This window comes from Osmia lignaria, chromosome 3, assembly GCF_051020975.1.
Source record: "Osmia lignaria lignaria isolate PbOS001 chromosome 3, iyOsmLign1, whole genome shotgun sequence".
NCBI lineage: Eukaryota > Metazoa > Arthropoda > Insecta > Hymenoptera > Megachilidae > Osmia > Osmia lignaria.
The window spans coordinates 3,534,593-3,561,852 of NC_135034.1; the positions used below are offsets into that span (position 1 = coordinate 3,534,593).

The 27,260-nt window shown below is 43.5% G+C and overlaps 1 protein-coding gene and 1 pseudogene across 1 annotated transcript; both read right to left on the minus strand.

Moving 5' to 3' along the window:
* Nucleotides 1-3,715: 3,715 nt before the first annotated feature.
* Nucleotides 3,716-4,476, minus strand: LOC143308206 (uncharacterized; annotated as a pseudogene).
* Nucleotides 4,477-20,541: 16,065 nt separating this feature from the next.
* LOC143308232 (uncharacterized) lies at nucleotides 20,542-25,590 on the minus strand. Its single transcript, XM_076693161.1, has 4 exons — nucleotides 25,440-25,590; nucleotides 24,646-25,349; nucleotides 21,505-23,679; nucleotides 20,542-21,249 (listed from the first exon to the last, which is right to left on the minus strand). The coding sequence occupies exons 1-4, from the start codon at nucleotides 25,588-25,590 to the stop codon at nucleotides 20,542-20,544; spliced, it is 3,738 nt and encodes a 1,245-aa protein (XP_076549276.1).
* Nucleotides 25,591-27,260: the final 1,670 nt, after the last annotated feature.

The following is a 27,260-nucleotide window of genomic DNA, read 5'->3' on the forward strand; positions in this document are numbered from 1 at the left end:
TTGAAATGTATTTGGTATCCTATTTAACGATTAAGTAGATATTATTAATAGCTATGGAATATTGGTATAAATGAAATAGAAATTATTTGACACTTTTTAGTGCATTTCGAAGTCGGATTTGTTTTTTGTTAAAAATTATTTTATTTCACACTTTTTAGTGGAACCTGTAGTATTCGTAGGATAGTGTAAGGTGATTTTGGATTTCTGTTGCTTAGCTAATAACCATAAACTGAAAAAATATTGACCAAAAAATGGGTAATAAACAACAAACTTCATAAATTTTTGCAAGTGGGATCATCGCGGATATACAGAGTGTCACGCGACTACCTCTACAGCCGAAGAGGGATAATTGCTAAGGTGATTCTAAACAACTTTTCCTTTTCCACAATGTTGGTTAAGGCTTGGTTTTCTAGTTGTTAACAAAAAACACCAAGCGGCTCAGGGACTGCAATGTCGGCTATGAAAACCGGGCCTGACGTAGGTCGCGAACGAACGGCTCGGCACCCCGTTGGCATAGCACAATAAAAAAACAGAACTGGTAGAACACTTTTAGTCGTTGTTTAAAATGAATACGGAACCTAATCTCTTGTCGCCTATCATAATGTTTTTGCTTTCAGCGTAGCAAGTTAATTTAGAAACGAATGGATAAGCCTCATTTAAATTGTTTTCAAATTTTGCATCATTAGTGTAGCCTCCAATTCAAAAGTTTATTAATTATTCCACTTCAAACATTTTTATTTGTTGTTTAGAATCCTTAGAATTTCCACTTTTACATTATGACAGGCGACAAGAGATTAGGTTCCGTATTCATTTTAAACGACTAAAGGTGTTCTACCAGTTAAGTTTTTTTATTATGCTATATCAACGGGGTGCCAAGCCGTTGGTTCACGACCCATGTCAGGTCCGGTTTTCGTACCAGTCAATGCAGTCCCTGGGACTGCGCGCTATACGCGCTCGGATTGGTCGGTGTTTTTTGTTATTAACTCGAAAACCAAGCCTTAACCAACATTTTGGCAAAGGAAAAAGTTGTTTAGAATCACCTTAGCAATCATCTCTCTTCGGGTGTCGAGGTAGTCGCGTGTCACCCTGTATATCCTACTAAATATGAACGATACATTCATATTTTACACGATACATTCCTTGCAGAGTAACATCAAGGAATACATTTTTCGCTATGACAGTAGTTATTAACAAATTCCATAAATTTTTGCAAGTGGAATCATCGCGGATATACCTCCTGCTAAATGTAAAATGTTTCATCGCAATCGGTACATTTCCCGCACCATAAACGCCGGAAGATATAAATGAAGTATTACGTTTCTTGCGATAAAAGTCGTTACGAATGAAAATACACAAAAATTGTATTGCGGGATCAATCGGGAGATATACTCTACAAGATACAAAATTTTCAATCCGATTGGTCCATCCGTCTCGCGATAATCGATGAAAAATGTAAATCAAGCATTACGTTCTTTGTAAAAACATCATTAGCAATGAAAAAATGCAAAATACCTTTCTGTCGGGACCAAGTGGGAGAGATACTCTACAAGATGCAAAAAGTTTCGTTCCGATTGGTCCATCCATCTCGGGGAAATCGGCGAACATACATTGAGAAAAGAAAGTTGTTAGGAATGAAAAAATGCAAAATATTTTTTTAACGGGACCAATCGGGAAACATACTCTACCAGATTCAAAAGGTTTCGTTCCGATTGGTCCATCCGTCTCGGCGTAATCGGTGAACATACATAAAAATAAAAAAAAAAATAAAAAAAAAACATACATACACATCGAATTGAGTATCCTCCTCCTTTCCGAAGTCGGATAAAAATACCAAAATTTGAGTTTAGATCTGAACTAATTTAGAAAATTCGGTAATGTAAAAAAAAACCAGTTCATGCAAAAATCGTAACAAGGGTAAAGATGCTTAGTATTAGTTAACAATATATAATCATTTCGGAACACTTTGAGATCACAATTGAAACGAGTACGAGTAATTTACCGGTCGCGTGAACGTGATTACTATTTCGCTTTTTCCTTTTAATTCAAAATTGCATTTAACGAGAAATTGGCGGTTTTTAGCCGCGAGGGTACACCCCAGCCTGAGGTACTCTCGTAACCCCCGGAAGGGCTGGACTAAGGTGCCCCCTTTTTGAAACAAGACAAAATAATGATGAACGAAATAGTACCACCAAGATTATGATAGTCAGTTGATACCTCGTTTGATGGAACGATCTGACCTCAGATACTCTCGTAACCCCCGGAAGGGCTGAACCAGATCGCCCGTTTTGCCAGTTGAAAATCGTCGTGTTCGAAAATGTAATAGGATCGACTTACCGATTCGCTGTTTTATTGTACAATACAAGAAATAATATTTTTCGCTTGCTAATACGCTGTTTGTTCGCTTGTTGATCTGGAACACCAAAGAACGGTAAGATTCTGAACACGCACTTGTCGCGGCGAACGAATTACAGGAATCAAATAATTAATTATTACGCGAAATGAATTTAACACGGAAATTACGATTTAAAACGGAAAGAAAAGATAGAATTTTAGGTAGGAGGAAAATTTAACGTCCGCGTCTATGAGTCCTTATTCAGAATCGGATTATTTCAACTCGCACGGCACTCTGCCTCGCTACGCGGAGGACTTTACCGCAAAGGAAAACTATCGCGAACTTCCGAACAACTCGGACACACGGGCTGCCGATCACGTACTTACGATTGTTCGATCAAGAGTGAAGAATTTTGCGTGAGATCGACGGTCGAAGGGCCCGTCGCGCGATCATCGTCCTTGGAGGGGACGGTTTGACGAATCGTAATACGTTTTCGGCAGCGTCGCGTGCCTGGTGATTGGCTAACAAGGAAATATCGGGGACTGATACACTCCGATTTTGATGAAACTTTGCATAAATATTTATTAGACCTGTTTATGAAAATAACTGTAATTCGTTGGTGCCCGTTTTTCACTTTGAGGGAGATATCAACCCTTTTATCCGAACCGCCGTTTCTGTTTATAAATCATAAACAGCAAAAGACATAAAAAAATTGTTGAAATAAAAGTTATACCGTTTCTTGAGGTCTATAAAGCTGCGTGTACGTTTTTTTTTTAAATCATCCTGTTTGCAAATTTGATTTCCCCTCCCCCTCCGTTTTGAAAAACCTTACTTTTTTTTCAATCAATAAAAGCGCCTATTTATTATGAATTCAACGATGTATTATAGTGTATAGTTGATTTAATTATTCCGATGGAATTTTTGATTTAATTGATAACTCAACTTATACTTGCAACGTTGATAAGATCTTTGATAAGAACCATTTTACCATCCGCTTTACATGTCATTTTCATAATTGCAAGATTAATTTCATCATCATATGATGAAGTACATTTATTTTGTAGACTTTCTACAATATATGTACAGAATACTTCCGATGTAGTAGTACAATTGAAAAGACGATTAATCTACATATAAAAATAAGCTGAAAATGTAGAATAAGAGTTTTTGATACAGTAACACTCTCATTCATCCATACTGTGTTCGTTAAATTCTATACATATTTCGCTTATTCTGACTTTAATTTTTATTATAATACATAAAATATTATTGTACATGTATATAACAACCAATATTATTCGACATAGCTTTTACAGTAATGAAATTCTTCAAAAAAGTGTTTGAAACATAAATATTTTTTACACCAAGCACAACGAAGTATAGCTAATTCTCCGCGTATATCGCACTGATGAATTTTGTCAACCTGTTTTGAAAACAATAATCGACTGGATTTTCATAGCGTGCCGAACGTTCTTCTATATATCCACTTTTGTACCACGAATGCTTAAACAAATTTTGGAATCTAGGTGAAGACAACTGATTATGTATGATATTATATGTATGATATTAGGAGTTTTATGATATTATTTTGTTGATGTAAAATCACGTCATCATTCAATAAAATGACCTGATCGGAAAAAGTTTTTATGAAATTTTTCCATATTCGAAAACCAAGAACATCAAGATGCTATAGTCTTCCTGTCGTCTTTTTCCGTATCGTCAGGAAAAGTACTTTTTTTCCTTCAGGAACAAGGTCTTGCAAAACATTTGGACGGTGTCCACTCCATGAATCTAGTAGGAGAACGCTTCGGGATCCCACGTTTGTTAAAAATATTTCAGTAAACCAAGTTTTAAAGTGTTCTGAAGTTAATTTGCCAGATTTTGAAGCAGAAACATGAACATTTGGAGCATTGAATAAACTTTCTTTTACTCTTGGTCCGAACTGTCCGCTTGATTCCTTTAAAATTATATAAAGCTGTGAAAGCAATTTTCCATTTGCAGATACAGTAGGTTGTATGGTATAACTATTAGTGGTTGATGATATGGACTGTACGACAGCTTCAATGGTTTTTGATCCCTTTGCAGCTAGCGTTCGACCAGAATGAAGTTCTAATTAAAACTACTTTCGTCCGAACTAAATACATTTTCTACACTATAACTATTAATATTCGGTTTCACAACTTGAATAAAATTATCGATAACTGTATCTATTTCTTGAGAATTTTCACATTTCCAGTAAGTTACAAATTTTGTTATTTTACGCGAAACTATTCGAAGCAGTTTTCTAAAGGGTATAGCAGGATAAGATGGTCAAAAGTGCCCTTGAGCTGAATTTGCTTTGCAATGCACCATTCAATAGCATATCCCAAAAAACCATGGTACACCAAGTTTCAACCCTGTACCTCAACCGGGAGGGTAGTTACAGGGTAAGAAAGAAAAAGTAGTTTTTGCCATATTTTCCCTATTTAATGGCATTCAAAAAATCTGAAAAAATTCTAGAATATTCTAGCCATGTTTCTTTATGATTGTGAATTTTCTCAGTTTTTTCGGTTGCAAATCCTAGGCGTCAAAAATCAAAAACGCAAAAAAAAGTCGAAAAATAGAGATTTCGGGTAGAAGCTTTCGAGACACTAGATTTTTACTTTTACAGTAGTTAGATATTAGCATGACTGGTGTCCTCAATTTTTTTCAGATTTTTCATTCTGGTGCGTCAAACCGAAAAAAATCAAAAACCGATATTTTCAACATATTTCGTGCGATAACATGAGAAATACTTTCAATTTCTACATTTCCTTTACACACTTAGTGCATTATGTGATTTCGAACATTTTTGCACTGGATGCAGTAAAATCTGAATGGAGAGAGTGAAGTTATTATAAATAATTGAAAATTACGCACCTTATCCTCTAAAATATTAGAAAGTTTTTTAACGTTGACGATGGATAAGTCGGTAAGGTGTCCGACTATGGAACCGGTGGAAACTTTTTTGTCACGAGTTCGCGCCCCATGAATGTACAATTCTATTTTTTGTCATAAAACAATTTTTTTTTAAATTATTAATCACATACGAATACACAATAATCATTTAATAACGTATGAAAATAATTTTGAAATATTTTATTATTAAGTATACATAAAAATAAGCGTATTCCTGACCGTTTTTCTTGAAGGGTCAGGAGGCGAAGCGGGTACGGTGACACTGCCCGAAAGGGATGTGTGGATGATTTGCGCAGCGCGCGTCTCCTGGTGGCTCCCGGCGTCAACGCGCCGCTCCCAAGGGGATACCAGGGTGCCGATGAAGGGTGATGGTGCACGGTAGAGGGCGGATGTGACATTCCCGTCTCTATGCCACAAGCGGTCGCAGTCATGGGGGTAGCTGCGGTCGTGATCACCCCCCCACACCCAGAGGCAACCGCGTTCGGAGACGGCCTGGTATTCTGGAGTATCAACGACGACTTAATGGAGAATACAAACAACACAACCCGTGTAGAAGGGAGACAATTACGTTCTCGACCAAAGAAAGATCTCGATGAGATCTTGACCGTTGAGGAGCAAGCGAGGGTTTTCGACGGCGAGACCCTTGCCACCGAGGCGTCTGCATTCACGCCACGTCGGAGCCTAGCGCGGAGTCCTCTGCGAACCGACAGCAGATCCTCGCCGGTTGCCGCTGAGAGCACTCCTGTTCAGATACAGGAGAGGGCGACGGACATGGTGCAGGCCCAACAGCCTGCTCCGAAGCCTACTTCCCTTTCGGCAGAGGCACAGCCACTAGGGGCACTGCTGCAACAACTCCGCAGCCTAGTCGCGGAGATGACCGCAGCCACAGCCAAGCATCGCAACATTGCTGTGGCGATCAAAAACGGTCTACCGCGGCTAGTGGAGATTGTGGACGCCATCGAAGCGGCCCAGTCCGCACAGGCGACCCTGGAAGCGGGCGGCCGTAAACGGGCGCGGGAGGAGGCGACTAGCCCCGCGTCCCAGCCATCCCCAGCCGAAAAGAGGGTGAAGGATGGCGCGGAGGGGTGGAACGTCGTGGCTCGGAGGAAGCCGATGGCGCCGAAACCCGCCGCTCTTCCAACGACGGCCGCCTCAGCCGCGGCAAAACAGCCGCCTTCTGCCTCCTCTGAGGCAGGAAAACGGAAGAAGAAGAGGAGGCCGAGGCGGCGTCGGCGCGCAGCTGCACTGGCGGTAAAGCCGGCCGAGGGCACCAGCTACGCCGATGTAGTGGCGAAGTTGCGCGCCACGGTAAAACCGGAGGCAGCCGGGGTGGAAATTAAGGCCATCCGGCAGACTAGGAGCGGCGAAGTACTCCTCGAGCTCGCAGGCGCGGCAAACCCCGAGCAGAAGGCCTCGTTTAGCGAGGCCTTGAAGGATGCCCTGGGCAAGGCGGGATCCGTCCGACGGATGGAGCCCAAAGAGACAATCGAGCTGAGGGACCTCGACTGCCTCACCACAGCTGGTGAGGTGGAAGAGGCCCTCAGGGCAGAATTGGGCGACTCCGCCGAAGTCATTCGGGTCCATGTAACAAAGGAGAACGCCCGGGGCCAAAAGCTCGCGGTAGTCGAGCTCGAGGAGCGGGCGGCGGCCAGACTCCTGGACTGCGGTCGACTAAGAGTCGGGATGGTTATATCCCGACTCTTAGTCGACCGCAGTCCTGAGGTGCTTCAGGTGCCTGGGCTACGGGCACCTGGCACGTGGCTGTAGAGGCCCCGATCGGCAGAATAATTGCTACCGATGCGGGGACAAGGGGCATGCGGCCAATGGCTGTCAGAAGACCCCGTGGTGTGCTGTCTGCGCCGACCACGGTCTCAAACGCGCAGACCTGCAGCACGTTTTAGGGTCCGGCGCCTGCAAGACGTACCGCGACGCCTTAGCCGAAGCCAGGAAGCGTAATGGCTAAGGTGCTCCAGGGCAACCTTAACCGGAGCCGAGTCGCGGACGCCCTTCTCGAGCAGCTGCGGCGAGAGCAGCAGATCGATATTCTCCTGCTCAGTGAACCGTACCGTGCTCGAGAAGGAACAATGTGGTTCGCCGACACGTTGGGAACCGCTGCGATCTGGATCCCGGATCCCTCCAAATTCCGGGTACAGACGCACGGGGCAGGCGCCGGATTTGTCTGGTTAAGGGGAGAGGGGGTGACGCTGGTAGGCGTGTACCTCTCCCCTAACGACCGCATCGCGGATTTCCGCGAGAAGATTGAAGCCCTAGAAGACACCATCCTGGAAATGGAGGGCGGATGTGTTGTCGGGGGGGACTTCAACGCGAAAGCGGTCGAGTGGGGAATGCCCAGACCGGACACCAGGGGAAGGCTGGTCGTCGAACTGGCGGCCCGCCGGAATCTGGAGATCCTCAACCGAGGGTCGTCCACGACCTTCCGGAGGTTTGGTTATCAGGAGACCATCATCGACATCACGATGGCTTCTGAGGATGTCGCCCCCCGTGTCGATGACTGGAGAGTCATTGAGGACTACACGGGGAGTGACCACCAGTATGTGGTTTTCCGGATAGCCGGGAAAAGAAGTCGGAGCAAGGTTCCATCCCCTGTTCGAGGGTGGAACCTCCAAACGCTCCAGAAGGAGGTCTTCGAAGAGGCCCTCCAAGTCGGGATGCAGAACATTTTGCAGCCCGACGGAGGGCCGTGGACCCGGCTATCGCTGGAGCGGTTCGTCGACGCAAACATGGACGCCATCCATAAAGCATGCGACGCGTCGATGAGCCGCGGAAAGCCACGCAGTGCCAGACGGCCTGCCTACTGGTGGTCGAGCGATATCGCCGACCTCCGGAGGGACTGCCATCGTCTGCGGAGAGCAGCCCAGCGTGCGAGGCGCACCACCGACGGAGAGGCCCTGTGGGAATCCTACAGGGCCAAGCGCCGCGAGTTCCGCCACGCTATTCGTGTGAACCAGCGGCGCTGCTGGGAGGACCTTCGAGAGGAGGTCAACCGAGATCCGTGGGGTCTAGGGTACCGTATTGTGCGTCGCAAGATCGGTGCCCAAAACGGTCCCGCGGTGTTACCCGCAGACGAGGCATCGGCGATCGTGGACGCCCTCTTTCCGGACCACCCGCCAAGAGTGCGACAGCCAACTGGGCTGCAGGTGGAGGAGTTCCCCCCCTTCACCATGCAGGAGATGCAAGATGCAGCTCGGACCTTCCGCAACAGGAAAGCCCCGGGCCCAGACGGCATCCCGGCAGAGGTCGTGAAGCTGGCAGTTCAGCTTCAACCACGACCGATGCTGGAAATGCTAAACGCATGTCTGGGGTCCGGCATTTGGCCGACCCGATGGAAAGTGCAGCGCCTTGCGCTAATCAACAAGGGGAAGGGGCAGCTAACCGGTCCGTCCGCATACCGCCCTATATGTATGCTGGACACGGCCGGTAAGCTGCTGGAAAAAATGATCAGGCCCCGCCTCCTAGAAGCTTTCCGGGAAGCGGGCGATCTATCGGATCGGCAATACGGCTTTAGACGCGGAAGGTCCACAGTTGACGCCGTACGGGTGGTCCTGGATGCCGCCGATAAGGCGGAGTCCGGCAACCGGCACAGCTGGCATGTCGTCCTCGTAGCCACGCTCGACGTCAAGAACGCCTTCAACTCGGCGAGTTGGGCGGGGATACTCGCGGCCCTGAAGAACAGCTTCCAGGTGCCGGAATATCTCCTCCGTATGATAGAGAATTACTTCTCCGACCGTGTCTTGGTCTACGACACGGTCGAGGGGAGACGGAGGAGAAAAGTCTCTGCAGGAGTGGCCCAGGGGTCCATCTTAGGACCGGACTTCTGGAACGCGTTCTACGACGCCATCCTGCGGATCGAGTTTCCCAGTGAGGCGTTCCTGGTGGGCTACGCGGACGACATAGCGGTAGTTATTGTCGCCCGCGACACGGAGTGCGCACAGTTCGGCCTTAATCAGGTCATGAGGCGGATCGAGAGGTGGATGAATGACGCGGGTCTTCGGTTAGCTACGGAGAAGACCGAGCTGGTCGTCCTGTCAAGGCGAAGGATCCCCACAGAGATACCTTTCAAGGTGGGGACCCACACCATCATCGCCAAGGCCGCCGTTAGGTACCTGGGGGTCCTGCTTGACAGCAAGCGGACCTTCTGGGCACAGATACGGCAGGCGGCCGACAGGGCGGCAGCAACCGCGTCGTCCCTCGCCCGCCTCATGGCGAACATCGGAGGCCCAAGGCCGGCGAAGCGGAGGCTGCTCATGACCTCCGTAGAGTCCGTCCTGCTGTACGGCGCGGAGATCTGGGCTGGAGCCCTCCGCTTCGAAAAGTACCGTCGGAGATTAACGGCGGTTCAAAGGAGGTGCGCGCTTCGGGTAGCCTGTTCCTACAGAACTGTCGCGGAGCCAGCTGTGTTGGTGATAGCTGGAATGTTGTCCATAGACCTGCTCGCCCACGAGCGCAAGCAGGTTTATGAGGCGAAGAGGAGCGGCCAGGACACGGCCGACGCGAAGAGGGTGGCTCGAGAAGCCACCCTGCATCGCTGGCAGCAGCGTTGGACTGAAGAGGCACGGGGGCGCTGGACGGCTAGGCTAATTCCAAGCATCGCCCCCTGGTTGAATAGGACGCACGGCGAGGTGGACTACTACCTTACCCAATTCCTGAGCGGGCACGGATATTTCCGTGCATATCTGTTTAGGATGGGTAAGGCCACCTCGCCAGTGTGCGGTTATGGCTGCCAGGATGCAGGGGATAGTGCCCAGCACACCCTCTTCCAATGCGGACGCTGGGCGGCCGAGAGGAATGCCCTCCAACAGGAGGTTGGCCCCGTCACCCCCGACAACATCGTGGGGGTGATGCTGCAGACATTGCAGACCTGGAGCGCCGTTGCCAATTATGTGCGACGGTTGCTCCAGCAGAAGAAGCAGGAGGAGAGTCGGTGGAATCCCCTAAACCCAGTGTAGGCGATGCCACCGACAAGTTGAAGTAGCTCCTCACGGGCCACCTTCTGTTGTGAGGACATTCGAAGAGCAGCGGGTGTGAACACGCGCAGCAGGCGACTCCCCCCCGAAGTAATGTGATGAACAGTTCCGGGGGGGACTAAAGTCGCATAAAGGGTTTGCGGTTTTTTAGTGGGTAGGAATCCCACATACCCCGGGGCACGTGGTCCGCACCGGGGATCTTGAAGACCGGAAGATTTTTCCGCAGTTTTCCTTCACCAAAACAAAAAAAAAAAAAAAAACTAAATGTAAAAGGTTTCATCGCAATCGGTACATTCCCTGCAGCATAAACGCCAGAAGACGTAAATGAAGTATTACGTTTTTTGCGATATAAGTCGTTAGGAATGAAAAAATACAAACATTTTTTTGCGAGATCAATCGGGAAATATACTCTACAAGATACAAAATTTTTGATACGATTGGTCCATCCGTCTCGCGGTAATCGGTGAAAAATATAAGTCAAGCATTACGTTTTTTCCAAAAAAATCGTTAACAATGAAAAAATGCAAAATGTTTTTTTAACGGGACCAATCGGGCGACATACTCTACCAGATGCAAAAGGTTTCGTTCCGATTGGTCCATCCGTCTCGGCGTAATCGGTAAACATATATAGAAAAAAAAAAAAAAAAATACATACACATCGAATTAAGTATCCTCCTCCTTTTCGAAGTCGGATAAAAAATTCGAGACCAACGCAAAGCAAGGGCGCAGTCCTACGGGTCACGTAGAGTCAGTCCCCACCACTCTTTTACTCTAATTTTTGAGTATAAAAAGGGTGGCGATAAGGGCACCTCGGGTCTAGTTGAAGTCTAGAATCAGTTCGTTACACGTCAGTACGTTCTTTTACGGATAATCTCTGCAACGAAGAAACTCTGCGAGATCGGGTATTCAAGTCCCTTTCAAACACTCACAGTAACTATACAGTACGTTTTCTGTTGTTAAGCATTATTTTAATCGTTGTAGTCCGCCCCCGTTTGCTCGCGTTCGTGAAAACCGAGAAGGATTAGATTCTTGCTTCGCGGAATCGAAACTAATTTGTATTTATTCAAATCATTTAAAACTTGTAACCTAGAGTTTAATTCATTGAACACTGCGACAATTACACACAACAATTGTAAGGTCCCGGAATAGAGAATAAACTCATATTATTTTAACTTACATACTGTTGTTCAATTATATTTACTATCCAGAAATCCACTAAGGTGTACCTTTACCGCTCGAGGTACATCAATCAAGTTACGAGACCTAATACTAACGTTTCCTGCGGCTCCCTACGTTAGCCATACATAGGTTCATCCGCATATCACACTCCTGAGGCTCCCTACGTTAGCCATACATAGGTTCATCCGCATATCACACTCCTAAGGCTCCCTACGTTAGCCATACGTAGGTTCGTCCACTATAGCTAACCTCCTTGAGCTCCCTACGTTAGCCATACGTAGGTTCGTCTCCACGTCTACTTCCTTAGGCTCCCAGTGTTAATAACAACACTGGTCAAGCCATTAACAAATACCATATACCGAAATTAAGCCCCAGCTACGCAGCCGCCCCCTCCGGCTCGTAACAATAGAAAGGGCGTTTCGGATAAAAGGGTTGATATCTCCCTCAAAATGAAAAACGGGCACCAACGAATTACAGTTATCTTCATAAACAGGTCTAATAAATATTTATGCAAAGTTTCATCAAAATCGGAGTGTATCAGTCCCCGATGTTCCCTTGTGAGAAAACATTATTACTAAAATTAATTCTGATCGAAAAAATTACGGAAAATGCAAAAAGAAGTATTCGATACACGTCAATTGAAACGTATGAAGAACTTTACGAAGTACTCCGTCAAAACGTTTCAATACCTAATACTGTTAGTAGTTGCCGTAATAAGTTACAGCAAATACGGCAAGGAGCAACGGAAACAGTACAGTCTTATAACCTACGATTTAGACAACAACTCAACGAATTAATCTACGCCGTTCAAATTAAACACCAAAATCCAATTTCAAGAAGAATAGCTATAGAAGAAGAAGAAACAGAAGCTACTCGAACATATGTGCTCAATTTCCGCAGGGACATAGGCATGCTCGTAATACCAAGTAAACCGAAATTATTAATAGAGGCACAAACAATGACAGCCGACATGGAACTGTGCCATGGAGCGTCGACAAGTACCATCCAGAATTCCTCCACCTAAACAACAGGGACAACGCCCAAATACGCCAGGTGACCGACCAAACCACTCGATACCTTTGAAATGTACAAAGCGCGGAAGATTAGGACACACCAGTGACAAGTGCTACGCTCGAAATTTTCAAGTGGCCAACCAGGGAAAAATTCCACCACCAAGAGTGAACAACTTCAATTCTCAAGAGAACAAAGTGATAGAAACAACATCCGAATCAACTGCACCACCGGAAAAGTACTACTTTGCTGCAGAGTTCCAGGAATGTCGAGAATCGGAAGACTACTCGTGGACACAGGAGCAGAAATCAACATCCTCAAGCGATCAGTAGCCGAAAGAATAGAGCCGACAGAAATCCAAACATTCTTTATGGGTAACGACAAACATACTACTCACGAGACGACTATAGTTCAGATGCAACAAATACCTCATACCTTTCACATCGTCCCTGATTCATTTCCTTTAATAGAAGACGGCATAATGGGCCTACCATTCCTAGAGAAATATAAATACGAAATCAATAACGAATCATTAAAAATTAACGACAAAATTATACCATTTCAGAAAACTACTCCTCACACACTGTCTCCGGGAAAAACAACAAAACGAACACAATATCTAGACGGAAAACCTGTTCAAATATGCTACATCAACACTGGTAAGCAAGACCATCAGATTACAAACGAAATAGAACCAGATGATAAAATCGATCAAATTAACAAATTTGCAAAAATTATTAGAACTAAACATATTGATCCACGTTTACGAGACCCTTTAAAGAAAATCCTTATCAACTATCTTGACGTTTTTAATTTAGAAACTGACTTACTTCCTTGTACATCCCTTACGGAACACATTATTACGTTAAAATCTAAAAAACCTATTAATATTAGAAGTTATAGACCACCTGAATGCCATAAGCAAGAAATCGAACGACAAATTAATGACATGCTAGTTAAAATAATCATTGAATCATCAGACTCTCCCTATAACGCGCCAGTTTGGGTAGTTCCGAAGAAATTAGATGCTTCAGGTAAACGTAAATGGAGAATAGTAATCGACTTCCGTAAACTCAATGAATTGACAGACCAAGACGCGTACCCATTACCTAATATAGATGAAATTCTAGACCACCTAGGCAAAGCGAAATTTTTTAGCGCGTTAGATCTTTCTTCAGGATTCCATCAGATCCCTATGAACAACAACTCTAAAAAGTATACAGCCTTTTCTACACCACAAGGACATTTCCATTACAATAGAATGCCATTCGGTCTCAAAAATGCTCCAGCAACGTTCCAGAGAATGATGGACATGGTGCTTCGCGGTTTAATAGGAAAACATTGTTTTGTTTATTTAGACGATATTATCATCTTCAGGTCGACGATATAAGAACATAATCAAAATTTAGCAATCGTATTCCAAAGGCTTAGAGATCTTAAACTTAAAATTCAACCCGACAAATGTGAATTCCTCAAACCTGAACTAGAATATTTAGGTCATGTAGTAACTGCAGAAGGAGTTAAACCAAATCCAAAAAAACTAGAAGCAATAAAAGACTCCAAACAACCTAGAGATTCTACAAATATAAAATCTTTTCTTGGACTAGCCGGATACTATAGAAAATTTATCCGTAACTTTTCAAAAATTGCAAAACCACTAACAGACTTAGTAAAAAAGGATGTCCCATTCCATTGGACAGACAAACAGCAACTCGCTTTTGACACACTAAAACAAAAACTTTGCGAAGCCCCAATACTACAATACCCCGATTTTAATAAAACATTCACCCTAACGACAGACGCGTCAAATAAAGGATTAGGAGCAATTCTCTCCCAAAATGGTCATCCTTGTTGTTACATCTCCAGAACACTAAATTCTCCTGAAAAGAATTACAGTACAAGCGAGAAAGAGCTACTTGCAATAGTTTGGGCCACCAAAAGACTTAGACAATACCTATTAGGAAGAAAATTCATAATTCAGACTGATCACCAAGCGCTAAAATGGTTAAAGGATGTAAAAGATCCCTCTTCTAGACTCATGAGATGGCGATTGAGACTCGAAGAGTATGATTATGACATAGAGTACAAAAAAGGTAAAGAAAATACCGCCGCAGACGCTCTTTCGCGGCTGTGCCCTATCACGTCACAAGAATTCAACCTTCCTATATCATCTCCAGAAGAAACGGAAGAAGTCCCAACTGAATTTTTCCCAAATCCTGACTATTTTAACGAATATGAAAATTGGGAAATAGACATAACACCTGCACCACTAACACAAAAAATTAATCGATCACACTTCTACCAACTAACAAATTGTAACATCCCGCAAGAAGAAGAGTAAATAAAAAAGAACTTCATCATTAATATTTGTCAAAGTGTTTATTTAATTTTTTCATTTTTTTTTTGTATATAATCAAATATTGTAACATTTAGTTTATTTATTTTTGTATCTCTCTCTTATAATTACATTTATATCTAACAACTAAAAAAGAATCTGGTATTTATTAATATTTATATTTTATATTTTAACAAAATTCATACTCCAAAAATGTACATCGATAAATTGTCGCGTCGATAATTGATCGACACAGAACACATAGATAGAGGTAGGAATAACGCATAGAAAGAGATAGTAATAGAGCGCAGAATAAAGAGAGATAGCACTAAGCATAGACAGAGATAGCGATACGCGCGGAGTCACGTACACTCCGGTCAAAGTCCAAACACTTCCGGTACCGAAAGTACGTGTAGAAAAAAACTGCTACGTCAGCAGATCTCGGGTATAAATACGAGCGTGCCGCGCGGAGCTGTTTCACTTCGATTCTGGTCGTAGTCTGACACGGGTCTATGATACGATTATTACTTAGATTATCAGTAGCATAGATTCTTTTGTCGGCAAGGCGGCAAAGATTCCGCGTCGGACCCGGAGCGCTCGACCACCGGTTCGCAGCGGTTCTCATACGTGTCAGGTTCGCTACCAAGCTTAACGAGCGAGCGAAAGCAGAAGCTCCTTGGATGCGGCCTATCAGTGACGGCTAAGTTGCCCAGAAATCGTACTGCGGCCGAACGGGTTAGCTACTACAGTGTCGGAACGGATCCACGCCAATTTTCCGACAATCGATCCATTTATTTAAATAATATTATTTTATAAATTCAAGTGATAAATTTAAAGTTTTGATAATCGTATCTAGAGTGGCGTCACTAATTAATTTATTTTCCTTTGTATTTTATTTTAGGACGAATTATTTTGTAACTAATAATCTGAATTTTCTTTTATTGTATTTTATTTTAGCACAAACGCGATTGTTATTTTTCTTTGTATTTTTTTTATACAGGGCGCACTCACTGTACTTAATTAATATAATTATTTTCTTTTGTATTTCAAGAGCAGGGCGCAACATTTGTACATTGATTACATTAATTCTTTATATTATTTTCATTACATTTTATATTACTTACCTTTTTATATAACTCAAATAATTACTTACCTTTTCTTTATATACATATATTATATACAAACACATTTTTCTTGAATAAACACATTATTATTTTTTAAGAAAGGAATTAACGTTGGATTTTACTCCTTTACCGCGTGCCACCCGAACCTTTGATCCCTTCATTATATAAATACGAGTCGCCTTCTCATAGGGAACCGCTCTCCCTACGCGTCGGTGCAGTAGCGTACTCGCGATAATAATTCCGGGACGTTACAAAAGGAATTACTAGGTGACTACGATGAACAAACATGGATATATAAATTAGCTGAACTAATTAACGACAATAGACATAAAACTACTTTCCCAATAGGAATAGGAGACGAGGAAATAACACCACTAGAAAATGTTTACATTCAAATGATGATACGATTTCTTAGTACAAAATTTAGAAACGTAAAAATTATATTCGGTTCAGAACTTCCGTGGGATTACACCGTGGAAGAAAAAGAAACAATCCTGAAGGAAAATCACAATGAAATAGTAGGACACTTAGGTATTAATCGTACTATAAAACGAATTCAAGAACAATTTCACTGGCCCAACTTAGAAGCAGACGTTACAGAATTTATAAAAAATTACGAAACCTGTCAACATGAAAAACTAGTTACAATTAGGCAAAAGGAAGAAGCTATCATAACCGATACACCTATAAAACCTAATACTAAAATCGCCATGGATATTTTCGGCCCATTAACAAAAACAAAAAGAGGAAATCAATTTATCCTATCAATCCAAGATCAATTAACAAAATACCTTGTCCTCGTTCCCCTCAAAAATCAGCAAGCCACTACAATTATCCCAGAGTTATTGGATCATTATGTATACATATTTTCTGCAACTACACAAATTTTAACTGATCAAGGAACGAATTTTGTTTGTAAGCTTATGGAAACGTTTGAACAGGCATTTAAAATCCAACATGTTAAAACGACATCCTTCCATCCACAATCTAACGGTTCCCTTGAAAGAACACATGCAACGATAAAAGGCTTAATTCGTACGTGTACAGCAGAAAGACAAAACGATTGGGACGAAAATCTTAAACTTATTTGTATGGGTTATAATACCTCAGTTCACGAATCGACAGGTTATACACTCTTTGAACTAACATTCGGACACAAAGCTAATCTACCCTCAACAATTTCCGCAATTCCTTCGATGACAAAAGAACAGTTATTTAAACTTTGGAAGAGACGACACGACACGTACATTTCTGAGGCAATAAAAACACTCAACAGAAACAAAGCTCGCTATAAACGAGATCAAGACAGAAAAATTATAAAATTACAGACTATATTCAAAATAGGTGATCGAGTTCTTCTACATAACGATCATAAACGAAATAAACTCGATCATGAATGGTTAGGACCTGCAGAAATAATACAGGCCTCTCCACCAACGTATACTATTCATTTTCCATCGGAGAATCGACAATTAAAGGTACATGGTAATCGATTAAAACTTTTTATTTCAGGCCGACGACCCTTACCCTCTTGTTCTACTTCATTGGAACAATCTACAGTAAATTACATGCCGAACCTTTAAATAATTCGACAGTATTTTCAGAACACATCGACAATTGTTACTTATATACTAATCAAGTATCTATATCTATTATTATCAATCCACACTACCTACTAAAACAACCCGAAGTTATTGCAGAATCATTAAAAGGTCTATCGAAACATTGTAATAAATGCGCGTACAAAACAGAAATTCAAAATTTAGTAAACGACCTCGTAACAATACAAAAAAATGATTGCTCAATTGAAATTAATGTTAAGAATTATTCATAGACGTGGTTTATTAAATATAGTTGGTTCAGTATCCAAATCTTTTTTGGGTACTCTAGATGAAAACGATTTAACGATAATTAACGAAAACATGGACAAACTATTTGACTCGAATAACAAATTAAAAATCATCGTCTCTAATCAATCAGCCCTTATTAAACAAGTATTAGACGATTCTAATGTTCAATCTATCTATCAAATTCAAACAAAACTTGACGAACTCCAAGACATGTACAAAACGAAGAAATAATCAGCTCTTTAATTATACACACAGAATTTGTCCTTTCCGAACTACATGTAAATCTCGATGAACTAATCAACACGATTATACTAGGTAAACAAGGAATAATCAATCTACAGGTTGTAGATTGCCACAACAATTTTTGGAAACATTTGATAAAATCATTAAAACCCACTTTCTTTATAATCATATTCAACCAACTCTCGAAAATTTTCAAACCCTACTTGATATTAGTAATTTAAAACTTTGAATCAACAATGGAAAAATTGTATATACAATAATAACTCCTATTTTGGATGATACAGAGTGGAAAGTCACTAAAATTTATCCAATTCCCTCAAAGAGAGACAAAATTTTTGTGGCTCCAGTAATCAAACATGAAATTATATTTACTACGCAAGAGCAATATATTCCTACTGACTATGGATATATTCAAAAATTTGTAAACTTAATCAACTCACGCATAGTAAATTAGGAACACAAGATTGTCAAATTGAGCTAGTTAACAACAAAAACAAAATTAACACATGCCCATTCTCCGTATTCAAAATTATAGACGCTACATTTATACCTCTTGAACAACCAAATGTTTGTATATTAATACCAGATAAACCATTAACACTAGACATTCTCTGTGATAGACATGAAACACGAACTATACAAACCCCTAGTTTAATTAAAAGCGATGAACCTCGTATAATAACCTATGATAAGAATGTAATGAAAATTGGAGGCACCACCCAAGAAGTCCCCTTCCAACGCTGCTCCTTCAAGTAAGATGGGACGGTTCCGACTACCATCACTCCGAGGAGACAATACCGCCGCTAGGAAAGACGGAGAGATGGTAGTCGGAATGGTCCCATCTTACTTGAAGGAGCAGCGTTGGAAGGGGACCCAAAACATATGTTCCAGGAGTGGATTCCCCTACTTGGACGGGACGGCGCACAGTGGGACAAAACGGCTTTCGGCGATCAAAATTCTGTAACTTCGGTTCTATTGGAAATATTTTAATGAAATTTTGGGAAGTTTTTTCCTATATTATGGTACTTAAGTTGTACCAATATAAATCATATTGAACTACAGGGTGTCAAAATTTTCACGTATAAAGTATAACGCGTTCAATATCCTTCACTTGTAAGACATGTTTTATGTCATTTAACAAAAATTTGACTCAAAACTGTTAATAACTATAATAGGAACGGATTTAATAATTAAAAAATGACAAGACATGCGTTATTATAATATATTTATTTATATTTATTATGATCTATACCAAATCATTCGTGAAAATAGTTTCGACAATTATAAAAATTTATTATGGCATATTGCAAGGCCGAAATAAAGTTTTGGGTGACGAATATACACGTCCAATGCAGTTAACTAGTTAATAATCGTATCTGGTACTGCTTTTCCATCATCGTGCGCAGCGGCCAAGATGGATGTAATTTCATTCAATCGCCATTGTTTTGAACAGGGGCAAGTTGGGGCGACCAATTTTTTCTGATTCTGATAGAGGAAGGTTTACTCTTTCCTGCAGTAATAATTAAACATGTGGCAAGTTGTGGCATTCTTTTAAAATCAAACGCAAAGTTGAGATTTTAGTTAAATGTACTTCGTTTCAATCAGATCCTATTATTTAAAAAGTTTGTTCCGAATATCAGATTTCAATATTAAGGGAAGAGGAAACAAGGTATGATCGTGGTCACCGAGGATAAATGAAACACCAGCAATATTAGATTTTAACGAATAAGAAAGAAAAACAAATGATTTTATTATATAGAAAAAATGACTTTAAAGGATACCGGCTGTAAAAAACCCCAGACTCAAGTGGGGAAAAAGCCTGGTTCTATAAGCAAAATAAACTACAACAAATAAAAGAATAATACAATAACAAAACGATAATATATATATAAGAAAGTAAAACTATAACCTAGAGATTAAAATACTATTTGAATGATCATTCAAGCTTATGACTATCGCACGCAAGAGCTCTTTACCATCCGTACTCCTAGGGCACCTCGCCGACGTCGCAGCCAATCGTCGCGGTCCTCGCACAAATAAATCCTGATCACAGGAGGCGTTCCCCAATTGAGAACAAAACAGTCGTGATCACACGAGCTTAAAATTGCACCCAGTGCATTTCCTGGTCACAGGAAGCGTCCCGCCAAGTGGGGACAAAAAATGACCGTGATCACACGGCCCCAAATGCACTCAGTGCTTCACACGCAGAGGACGCACGCCCGATTAAACTCGCGCACGTCAGCCGATCGCCCCCAATACAAAAGAAAACACAAAAAAGAACACGAAAGTATCTCAAACGCACAAAGACCAAAAATACGAGTGCACAGGTCACCGATTCTCGTCCGAATGTCGGGCCCAGTCCCGAACGGTCCTTTCCACCCCCACACTGCTCGCGCCTGCGTATTGCAGCGTGGCGCTGACACTCATGCCCCCCTTCTCGTGGCGTCAAATTTGAATCCTACAGCTCGGACCAATTATAGAAAAGAAATGCGAAACCCGAACATTCCGCCCGCCTTCGTCCACTGGACGAACCTCTGATTTAAGCCTAGACAGTCGTACCATCCGCGCCAGGATTAGGTGGATTCTGCTCTAACAGTAGCGTACATAAACGGGCAACATGCCGTCTTAACGTAGACGTGGCCGTTCGCACGGTGACCACTCTTACTAATCCATCCGGACCGACATGGACTTCAGTTACGCGTCCAAGAGGCCATTTCGAAGGCGGATAGCGATCATCACGCACAAGTACTAACTGACCGACCGCAAAATTCTCAGCTGGCCCTCGCCATTTCGCACGCTCCTGCAAATGTTGGAGGTATTCCTGGGACCATCGCTTCCAAAAGTTATTCCTAATCAATTGAAGTATCTGAAACCGTTCCAAACGATTCTCACACACATCCGGGGGAGCGTCCTCTGGGATTAACCCAGTGGCAACGCCGAGAAAATGTGCAGGCGTTAAAACTCGCAAATCCTCCACATCATTACTTAGCGGACAAAGCGGTCGCGAGTTTAGACACGCTTCAATTTCTACCAAAACGGTCGCAAACTCCTCGAAGGTCAGAGGACGATTACCGATCACTCGCTTTAAATGATGCTTTACCGACTTGACCCCCGCTTCCCATAAACCGCCATAGTGGGGTGAATTCGGAGGAATAAATTTCCATGAAGTTCCATCATTGGCAAGAGTGGCTGCAGCACACTTATAAAACGTAGAAGCAGCTGAAAACATAGCGCGCAACTCCTTATCCGCGGCCTGAAACGTGGTAGCGTTATCACTAAAAAGGTTTTGACAAACACCACGACGCCCTACAAAACGCCGATACGCGGCAAGGAATATCCGCGTCGTGAGATCGCTTACGACCTCAAGATGGATCGCCCGAGTTGTAAAACAAACAGAGAGCGCAATATACCCTTTATAACACTTATACCCACGACCTTTCGCCGTACGAACCTGGAACGGACCGGCGTAATCTAACCCTGCAGATAAAAACGGCCGAGCCGGAGTTACCCGCGTGGCCGGAAGACTACCCATCATTTGCCATGCAAATCGGGGTTTCACCTGCTGACAGACAACGCAATAACGAATTTCAGTTTTCACTAGTCTATTCCTGCCTAGAATCCACGCATGCTGCATCAACGTACTCAAAGTGAGCGTAGGTCCACCGTGAAGACAAGCACGATGTGCATATCGCACAAATAACCGGCTAAGTGGTGAATGACGTGGCAAGATAGGCGGATGCTTACGATCATGTGACAGCACCGAATTCACCAGACGACCCCCTACACGCAAAACACCATCCGTCTTGTCCAAAAACGGATCCAAACTAAGCAGTGGGTTACGCTTTGGCAAACTCTTTCCCATCTGAGCTAATTTAACCAAAGAAATCCGAGCGCCAGACAACTCTGACGCAGTCAAAAATTCCGGCAAAACAGGAAGGTTGCTCTTGCGCCTTCGCAACCCAACTAATGGGCGCAAACAATAAGCCACCACACGAATTAGCCGAGTCAACGAGGAAAATTTAGCCAAAATCTCCGGATCACTCGGAGTCGCCTTCACAAGCAAGACGTGCGGAGCCAATGCCGCCTTGGGCCAATGCTCCTCGTGCATCGCAAGCCAATCAGGCCCATGCCACCACAAGCGTGCCTCAATCAAATCTGCAGGCCTACATCCACGCGTAGCCAAATCCGCAGGATTCTCTCCAGTAGGCACATGTGCCCATTTAGCACTCGGCATCTCCGTCTGGATAAAAGACACCCGGTTCGCCACGAAAGTTTTCCAGTGGCATGGGTGTTTCCGAAGCCACGTCAGAACAATCTGACTATCTGACCATGTAAACACTGGTAAATTCTGCAAAAAATCAAGCTTCCGAACGTGACGAAGAAGCTTGACAAGTAACACCGCTCCACATAATTCAAGATTAGGAATGCTCACGGTCTTTACCGGAGCAACCTTACTTTTGGCAGATAAAAGTACAACACGGAAACGATCATCTGCTTCGTTAATTCTAATATAAACCGCCGCCGCATAAGCACGGGATGAAGCGTCGGAGAACCCGTGAATTTGCGAACCCGAATCGCATGAGGCTCCTAACCATCGACTAATCGACAATGCAGGCAAAGCCGAAAGTGAATTACAATATTCACGCCACCTATCTTGCACTTCCACCGGTAAAACGGAGTCCCAGCCGACCTTCAGAATCCAAAGATCCTGCATCAAAATTTTAGCACCTATCGTGATCGGAGCCAACCACCCCAGCGGATCAAACAAGCGCGCAATATTTGATAGAACGGCCCGCTTGGTCACCTCTCTGGACAAACCTTCAAAATCCGACGTGGTGAAGCGAAACTCATCTTGATGTGGATTCCACTGAACCCCCAAAGTTTTAACCGACTCATCAAGATTTATCGATTTTGATTCCCCCGCCCAGGATCGCTGCGCGTCAGAAGGCAACAAATCAGAATGATTTGCAGCCCACTTATCGAGCTCGACGCCCGCCGACTTCAGAAGTTCAATGAGCTCCTGTCTAGTACGCAACGCGATTGAAAGTTCGTCCGCGCCCGCGAACGTGTCGTCCACGTACGTATTGAATTCCAAACACTGAGCTCCGAGAGGAAAACGCGATCTCTCATCCTTTGCTAACTGCAGGAGCGTACGTATCGCGAGATAGGGAGCACACGCCGTCCCATACGTGACAGTGGTCAAGCGATATTCCACTGGCATCTCCGAAGAGCTAGGAGCCCATACTATTCGCTGCAAATCCTGATCATCACGCGCAACGCAAATTTGCCTGAACATTTTGACCACGTCCGCGGTAAACACAAACCGATATCGGCGCCAGTTTAGTAAAATCAACGAAAGATCGCGCTGAAGAGCAGGTCCTGCCAAGAGGAAGTCGTTCAAACACTGCCCGTCGCGGGTCTTTCGCGACGCATCGAAAACCACTCGAATTTTCCATTTCAACGGTGTCGATTGCACAACCGCGTGATGAGGTAAATACCATGCACGCGGATTGTCACGTTCCGACACGGGAACTCGCTCCATGTGTCCCAAATTTTCGTAGACCGTCATAAACTCGCGATAGGCCACAGCTAGTTTCGGATCGCGAGCAAACCGACGATACATATGAGCAAGTGAGCCCATGGCCATACGTTTTGTTTCCGGACCGGCAGCAGGTGGCTCAGACTTTAAAGGAAGATGCACAACGAATCGACCGTCAGAATTGCGAACATGCGATTCTCTAAATAGGTTTTCACATGCCTCATCTAATGGCTTTAACGCCGAAGTGACCGTGGGTAACTCCTCCAAGGCCCAAAACCGTTGTAACGATTGGTCTAAGTCCTGCTCTGCAGTACTGTGTAGTATTTGCCGCGGCATTGATTTATGACCGACCGCCCGCCGTGAACCGTCCGAATGCACAGGGCCGGAGACAATCCAGCCAAGGACTGTCTTTTGTGCAACTAGAGACGAAGAAGGAAAATTTCGCAACCCCGATCGCAACAGCTGCCCGTAAATGTCCGCGCCAAAAATAATATCGACCGACCCCGGCACATAAAATTGCGGATCGGCCAATGATAACCCCGCGAACATTCCGATATTCAAAGCCATAGTGCGTCTAGCAGGAAGCTGCGACGTGAGCTTCGAAAGAATTAGAGCTTCCGCTTCAATTTGAAACGACGGGTCAACCAAAGAACGCACTTCGAAATTCGTAATCATACGAGCAGTGCCTGCAGACCTCGCACCGAGACCCATTAATAGAACGTCAATACGGCGCTTCTCTAAACCTACCAGGTTAGCGACCGCCTCAGACACAAAAGAGCTCTGGGCTCCTTGATCTAACAAGGCCCGCACACGAGTCCGCGCCCCGTGTGGTCCCACCAACGTTAATTGTGCCGTTGCTAGCAATACCGTACATTTACGCGAAAGAATGCGAGCAGTGTGCACATTAACCCCCGAAGATGTTGAGGGCTTCTCTTCACATGCGTTACGTGGCGCAACCGAACCTTTCTCCTTCGAATGCGAACCACTGGCCTGAACGAAATGAATCATGGAGTGATGTTTTTCCTTGCACTGCGTGCAACGAAACGGCGAAGCGCAATCAGATACCCTATGCCGACCGAAACAGTTAAAGCAAAGTTGTAACCGACGTACCTCTCTTCGGCGTTCAAAGGGGTTCTTGGCCTGAAATTTATAACACTTGGGCAATAAATGCGCACCGGAGCATATGGGACATTTCGGTCTCCCATCACCAGAATGTTGGGAAAAACCAGCGTGAAACACCCTTCGCGAACCCGGTACTGGTCTAGGTAGAACAGAAGGCTTCTTCTCTGTTTTAGGAGCATTTGAAGCAATCATGCTGAGCGCCTGAACGCGCTTTTCCAAAAATTCGGAGAGGTCCATGAATTTCGGAAATCTTTCAAGAGGATTTAAATTTTCCAATTCCGCGACGTTGTCTAGTACTATGCGCCGATCCCTCTGACTCAATTCCGTTTCCCACGCCTTTTGTGATTCGGGGTCCAAACGAGCCGCCAATAAATACACGAACCATACATCCCAATGAATTACTGGCATTTGTAAATTCGTTAATGCCCGAACTATGCGCTGAGCTTCGTCAGCAAACGAACGTAACTCTATCGCGGACTCCTTCTTTAAATATGGCATATCCATAAGTCTCTTTAAATGGCTATTCACAACCAGACGCGGATTATGAAAACGCGCCTTCAAGGCCTGCCACGTCGCCGAATAATTCGCATTCGTAGTCGTGACATCCTTAACTAACTCCGCCGCAGCACCCTTTAAACAATTTTTCAAATACTGCAGCTTAGACGCGTCAGCGAGACCGGATGCATCGTGAACTAGCGTGGTAAATAAGTCGCAAAAGTTTTCCCAATCTTCGTATTCACCGGAAAACGTAGGTAACTCTCACTTCGGAAGCTTAGCTGTACGAGGCTCGGGTGTTATTGAAGAACTGGCGATCGGTAGCCCCGTCGGTAAAGTAGGCTGCTCCGCAGCCTGTAGTTCCGCTTGTATTGTTAAGAGAAAATCAAGCGTATCCTCGTACGCCGTTTGTAACCGCTCGATCACATTATCCGTCATATATGCGTCAACCCCAGCATCGTCACGAATTGAAATTTCGGCATGCGCAGAGCGCACATCCCTCCAGGTTTCTTGGAGAGACTCAATCCGCGAAGCTATAATATTCCGATTAAACGAGCTGCGCTCCTTCTCTCTTAATCGAGTACCCGTCAATTCGATTTCCGCCAATCGCGAGTATTGCACAACAGTGAGTTTCCTCAACATCGGAGGAGCCATGTTAGCTTAAGCCAATAAAATCAAACCCTCAAAGAAAAATACTTAATTACTATAACCCAAACACGTAAAGTTATAACTAGTAAAAACAAACTTATGTAAAGGTAAATTCTATGAACAAACTATAAATTGAAAAGAAGTAAAGAATTATTGTATGATAGTCCTGAGACTGCTAGCTTAGGTTCAAATGAAACAATAAAACTGTGTAACCTTATAACTAAAATCCAAATAAAATAACCCGCGTTTATACGCCTGAAATTGAGGACTTCAACGTTCAAGATAACTCGGCACCATTAGCCCACTCGAGAGCGTGGCGACACAACCAGAGTCTGTGTTTATGTTACAACTCTTACCCCTCTAAACGAAAACGCTCGGGCAAAGAATTCTCATGCAACGTTTCACGATCGACTCTGAACGCTTAGCCTAAAAATCTATCTCCAGTTTTACTTTCTATAATGGAATCAAAAAAATTGACAATTCAAATAACCTCGGTTCCACCCAATCACCCCTTCCTCACCCGGAGCAGAACCCAACGAAAGGCTAATAATTATAATCTTTTAATATCTTATCAATTTTGTCTTTCGTCTTTTAATTTGTCGAGAGCGTTAATACGCTCGAGACTGGTGGCAGCGATACCAACCATCGCGCTAAAATAGGGAAGCAGGAATTAGGGGTTGAATTCCAACCAATTAATTGAAATTTAACTACCTAAAAATCCACTCATTAATTATTCTTTCCTTTTTACGTTGCGCGCCGTTGCTCGCGCGCAACGTAACAGGGGACATCATTTGGCAAATCGGGGTACGTGACGGAGGGGAAATTCCGCGCGTATTGGGCTAGTTGGCCGCTCTTCCTAGTTCTCTCATCCCTTCTTGGCTTTTCCTTCTACCTTCGTCTAAGGTTGTCCAGTTCTTTCTACCCCTCTAATGCTATGACGGATTTCATGCGTCGCAATTCTAAAGTTCTGGAATATTCGAAATCTATTACGACTTAATTCATTCGAGTTTGCTTAATCAAACAGGCTTTTACAATTATATTCCGGTATCGAAAGAGGTCTTCGTTTTATTAGAAATATTTGGTTTACTGGTTTGAATAACCATTAGTTAAATAACGTTAATTATTATTCCTACGTTAATTACTCTGTTAATCTCGTTGTTTAGCGGTTTACGCGTGATGCAACCGGTGTTTTACAATCGTCGACAAATTGCGGATACATGCGTATCGCATTTAGTTAACACTCATTTCGCTCTTATTAGTTATTAACATTCCCATTCGTATCTCGACGATTTACGTATATTCGAACGTTCTACGTTTAACGTTTAACGACGATGTTTATAGACTCGGTCGACCTTTGTCTCGAACATTCGTGAACGATTTCGAACTACAGTGGTTGTCACGCAAACCCTCGCATTCTAATATCATTCAAACAATTTCATTCCGTTAAATTCCAATCGCTC